The sequence below is a fragment of the Crinia signifera genome, chromosome 1 (assembly GCF_055691185.1).
Source record: "Crinia signifera chromosome 1, ASM5569118v1, whole genome shotgun sequence".
Lineage (NCBI taxonomy): Eukaryota > Metazoa > Chordata > Amphibia > Anura > Myobatrachidae > Crinia > Crinia signifera.
The window spans coordinates 231,847,492-231,853,491 of NC_139217.1; the positions used below are offsets into that span (position 1 = coordinate 231,847,492).

The 6,000-nt window shown below is 43.6% G+C and overlaps 1 protein-coding gene across 3 annotated transcripts in view; it reads right to left on the bottom strand.

Moving 5' to 3' along the window:
• The window catches only part of DOT1L (DOT1 like histone lysine methyltransferase), a 159,281-nt gene extending 154,476 nt beyond the window's left edge, over positions 1–4,805 (bottom strand). For 2 of the 3 annotated variants that reach the window (XM_083179416.1, XM_083179414.1), the window contains exon 1: positions 4,206–4,804. In XM_083179416.1, the coding sequence (XP_083035542.1) occupies positions 4,206–4,286 (81 nt within the window). In that variant the 5' untranslated portion in view covers positions 4,287–4,804. Of the gene's footprint in view, positions 1–4,205 lie in introns of all 3 variants that reach the window. The other variant, XM_083179415.1, reaches the window with a different exon arrangement.
• Between the last annotated feature and the right edge of the window lie 1,195 nt (positions 4,806–6,000).

Consider the following 6,000-nt stretch of genomic DNA (forward strand, 5'->3'; position numbering starts at 1 on the left):
GGCAACGGGAACAGTAACCTGCAAATGTGTCAGTGAGTGCCAGAACAAATTGGTTGTTTATATATATATATATATATTATATATATATATATATATATATATATATATATAGAGAGAGATATAGATAGAGAGATATAGATAGAGAGAGATATAGATATAGATAGAGAGAGATATAGATATAGATAGATATAGATATAGATAGAGAGAGATATAGATATAGATAGAGAGAGATATAGATATAGATAGAGAGAGATCTCTATCTATCTATCTATATATATATCTATATCTATATATTTATTTATTTATTTATTAACAGTTTCTTATATAGCGCAGCATATTCCGTTGCGCTTTACAATAGCAGACAGTGATACAACAAAACAGGGTATTTACAGACAGTCAAAATGTAGGAGGGCCCTGCTCGCAAGCTTACAATCTATATATATACATATATACATACACATACCATTTATACACCGCCACCCTCATACATACATACATACATACATATATACACCGCCACCCTCATACATACATTTATACATCGCCACCCTCATACATGCATACCATTTATACACCGCCACCCACATACATACATTTATATATACACCGCCACCCTAATACATACATACCATTTATACACACCACCCTCATACATGCATACCATTTATACACCGCCACCCACATACATGCATACCATTTATACACCACCACCCACATACATACAAACATTTATACACCGCCACCTTCAAAAAAGTGTGTGTGTGTGGGGTGGGGGTTAACACTATAGAAGCCAATGGGGTTCACATTGCTATTCTCCCACACCCACCCAGTACTAGCAGTCAGGTCTCCTGTGCCCTGATGCCGGCTTCCACGTTCCGCAGCAGTGGGGATGGACCATGTGAGAGATGACACAAAGAGGGAGTAAAAGGTAGGTAGGTAGATAGAGAGAGGTGTGGGGGAAGAGGGGGTGAGGGGAGGAGTGCGAATGTAAGTAAGGCAAGGCAAAGGGAGAGAGAATGGGTTAGAAAAGGGCCACCCCTGCCCTAGTGGATGGTAGGGCACACGTCATCTCAAAAAAAATAAAAAAGTGAAAAACCTCATGTCCACCTTTTGACTGTCGACCTTCCCCATGTCGACCAAATGACCATATCCCACTGATACTGCATGTAGTAATAGAAGAACCATCCCAGGGGCACAAAAAGTATACCATCGACAGAACAGGATGTTTTGGAATGGCAGATCATGTCTGCTAGAATCGCAGGTTTATTCCCTCACTCTATAGAACTCCGATATGCGCAATATCAGTACTCCTGTAACTTCTGATCATTTCAGAGTACATTGGGACTTTCAAAATTGTGTTAAAATTTCATTACCAGGATAAATAGGGTTTAAAAAAAAAAAAAACCCACACACACTTGACGGATTGAATAAATATTTCAACACCATAGCAGACAATTTCTGTATCCACAGACAGAGAAAAAAACATAATTGGGCAGGAAGTTGGGCAAATAGAAAATTACAGCAGGTCAATTCAATTCACTTTGTCCCTCTTTACATATTCAATTGACTGCATCATGCCTGTCACTCAAACCCAACGTCTAATACCCTAATACTTCTGTTGCCATGTGCTGTAAAAACAGTAGCTGGCCCCAAATCACTAATTAGTGTAGATTTCTGCTAGCATCCTCAGCAAGCAAAAATCCACTAGTCGCATGTTTATAGCCCGAGCAATTGAATAGCCCCAAGCACTTACAATTACATTTCCTCCCTAGAGTCGTAGCTAGTGAAGGAAAAGCAGTGTTGCTACCATGTGGCACCTGTTTTTGCCATGAATGGCACCCGGCAGCATAGAAAACCTCCAACTGCAGCATCCTTGGGATGCTACGAGTGCTTACCGGTAACTTGTCCCTGTTCCCAGCGACAAGCTCCTATAGAGCAACCCGGAGCATATTTAGGACACTCAAAGTGTCACAACTCGTTATATAAAAGAAAAAAGGTACTTGAGGCTCTGGAAGAAAATAGAAGTAAACACTGCAGTTTTGAAAATATAACATAGTGGCTCAAGTACCTGCACAAATGTAAATATTTTATAGGCATAGGTTTTAGTCTCGACCCAGCTCAACCATATGAAAAATGTAGCTGTACATAACACACCATGCCATATACAAAAGCTAAACCATTTTTTTGTTAATATTATAAAGTTGGCAAACAAGGTTACATTTATGTTCTATTACTTTCGGGCTCACAGGATTTGACAAGCCTTCTAACAGGATGTTGATAATCTCAATAATCAGGATTAGCGAAACAGGTGAACACAAAAGTATGACAAATAAACCATACCAAACTCCACTAACTGTATATAAAAAGTAAGCTTTTGAAAGCAGAGCAGAAACTCTGGAATGACTACTAGAGATATTTGTCAACAAAAAAACATAAATAAGTCTTATCTGCTTAGGTGCCCATACACAGTACAATTGCTGGGTGCGATGAGATAGTGCACATACTTTTTGTACTAGATCTTCTCCCAGCGCATTGCAAAACCTATGCAATGTGATGCGATCTAGTCCAAATTGTATACAATAATTGTACAGTGTATGGGCACAAATAATTGATGCGTTTTGAACTAGATTGCATTGTAAGCGATTTGCATGCGATGCAATCCGAACCTAGTTCAAAAAGTATGTGCAGCACATACTTTTTAAGCTGTGCGATGGGATGTGCGCATCGCATTACACCCAAAAAAAAAACAAGTGAATGGGCACCTTTAGCATGAACTATAATCTAGCCCACATAGGTTGCAAGCTATACATTACAATAATGTTTGTACAATCCGAAGAGGTAACAAGAGGCCTGAGCATTCCTAATAAAAAACGTATCTGTTCCATTAATATAATTACTACACGGAAGTCAATCATTAACCCATACACTGCGTGGCACAGTTTGTTTGTAATGGGTATCTAATCCATTATATAAAACATTCTATTACGTTGCAGGTTATTAACACTCCAGCATATCAGTCAACAGAGCATAGTTACTTTGACAAGATATGCAATTGTTAGCAGAAGTTACCCTCTGGCCCTTTAAAACAACATTACTTCTCACAGGACCTGTGGGACGGAAGGGGAAAAGAAGGGGGAGCAACAGTTGCTATCGAGCGGGTAAGCGCAGTGTTTCCCCCACACACACACCCCAGCCAATCACAAGACAGGGATTTATTAACCATTTGAGACAAGGAGGCGGGAACAGATAAAAATAGAGCACTTTTTTTTTTTTTTACGAATGGGAAACACACACACTGACAGGAGATACACTACTGGTGACAGAGCTGTAATGAGGTTGCACTGGATATAAAAAATGTGAAGATCAAATTTTACACAGGTGCAACAAATGTTCTTGAATTTATTTTTTATACCCGTGTAAAATACACATGTACAATGGTAAAGCATTTACCACATTCATTGTTAAACAAATGTTAGGCTACTATATACCCTAAACAGGATAGTAAAACCACGGTATGAGGAAGGGAAAAATGCTTATGATTCCAGTCAGAGGCCTGCAAAGGTGTGGGAGGGTTCTACATTCAACTTCAGGTGTTCTATGGGGAAAATTAAATGCTTTAATAGATGATAAATAATTATAGGTCAAAAGTGTCAAGTGGGGAAACTCAACAGATTTCTCATGTGATGTATTAGAGCCAGTATACCGACATAGGGCAAAGGTCAACAGGCTATGTGGGCAACCACAATGAACACAATGTATAGGACTGGTGTGAGGAGCATTTCTGTAGTATGACATCACAAGGGAGTAAATACTTCACATACTCCTGAAAATAAATTATATAATGAGCAGCTTCAGAAATATCTGGCCAAATACACACTCTTCATAAACAACTTAATCATTCTAATAAGAATATAAATAAAATGATTTTAAAATCAGCCAGCAGAGTGCAGCAAGACACACATACACAATGTGTGTGTGTGTGTGTGTGTGTGTGTGTGTGTGTGTGTGTGTGTGTGTGTGTGTGTGTGTGTGTGTGTGTGTGTGTGTGTGTGTGTATATTTATACACATACATACATACACTTACTATGTAGAAAATTAGCATGTACACATGACATGAACACACACGTACACTGACTGAGCAAGAGACAAAGATCCAGCTCTCCTCCCATGCGGCCTTCCCCATTGCCCTAATCCCCGCACTCACGTAGACAGGCAGCGGCCAGGGATAGACGGCAGGCTCGGCTCCCACCGGCGACTTCAGCCTGAGTTCCAGCTTCTCGCCCATGTCCTGAGAGCATACTACTAACCCCGATGCAGGGGCGGTACGGGTGTGTGTGTGCGTGCGTGTGACAGTCAGTGCTGGTGCCTCCCCCCCGCCGGTCCCCGGGTCTCACTTCTCCCTACACTCGGCGGCGTTACATTACAGCGCCATATTGGACCCGGCGCCAAGCAACAATGAGCTGAGGGCCGGCCCGGGGCTCCGTGTGGGGGAGGGGGGAGGAGGGGCGTGGGCACGGCGTCCGCCTTCCGAGGTAAATAATTAAATAATCCAGCGGGGTGTCCTCACACGGCCCCTTAGCCTCAAATGTACGGGTTACAGCGGCGGCGGCTGCAGCAGCAGCATGATGATGATGCGGGGAGGGAAGGAGGGACGAGCGCGGATGGTAAAGGACGCCGCCGCCGCAGCTTTACCCGTGTATACGGATGGGACAAAGCGAGGCGGAGGAGGCGGCGGCGGTTGCACAGTGCTGCGCACACTAATGTCTGCTCATAGTTACATCCTGTTCAGGCCACCTAACAGCGGAGCGGGGTGTGTGTTGCTACCAGGCATGTGACGCGCCGCCAGCAGCACCGACCCCTCATGGCTTCCGCCAGCTGCGTGCCATCCACACGCTGTGCATTGCCATTATTCGGTTTGCTATGGCTGCCTGGTGCGCAGGGCAACCTCGTGCGGGAGCTGCTCATGGTCCACAGATAGGGTTTAATGCCAATGGTAGACCCGAGTGGGTATGAGAATCCAGCCTTCACCAAAGAAGACATAAAAGCGTTCTCTATATGTGTGGGGTGTTTTTAACCGGGTGCCCACCGCACAGGTCAAGTACAGTATCATTGCAATGCCCCGTATTTGCCGCTGCTGATTGTTCTCCATAAGCGTTTTCGTCCTTGGAAAGGTCATGGTGTTTCAAAGTTCAAAATCGTATTCCTGTAAAAGCTTATGTTCTATGACACTACAAATTATATACATATACATTGTACAGTAAGTGACAAATCTATTGGGAGTGAAATCAACTTCAAATAAATGCACTATTAAAGGGATGGTACTTGTTTCCTAGAACGGCCACACCGATTTTGATCGGGTCGGAAAAATCGCGTCGATCGCATGCGACCAAATTGCTTGCGATGCGATGGACCAGATTTTTACATTGATTCAAATGTGAATGGGGTCCCTGGGACCCTATTTTACATTGGATTCAATGTAAAATTGTCCCCAGACACCAATTTTAAACCCCTGATGGCTCAAATGCCCCCATTATGTAAAATTGTCCCCAGACCCCAATTTTAACCCCCCTGATGGCTCATATGCCCCCATTGTGAACGGCACCACACGATTGACGCCAACCCGAAGCGTGGCGAGCGGCGGCGGTACGCGTCCTCCGACCTTTTCATACCCCTACTATCCACGTCGGCGTGGAGTTGAGAATATAAAGTGTGGCGAGCCCCGCGAGGGGACGCGCATAATTTCACAGGTATACGCGGGGCTTGCTGCGCTCGCCACGCTTCGGGCTCGGTGGCTCGATGCATCGCCACACTTTATATTCTCAACTGCACGCCGACATGGATAGTGGGGGTATGAAAAGGTCGAAGGACGCGTAATCGTGGGGTGCCGTTCACAATGGGGGGGCATTAATTGATAGCCATGACGGGGTTATATACAATGAGAAATGGCCCATATTGGGCCATTTCCCATTGTTTGCTATGTAAAATGTTGTTAATCGCAT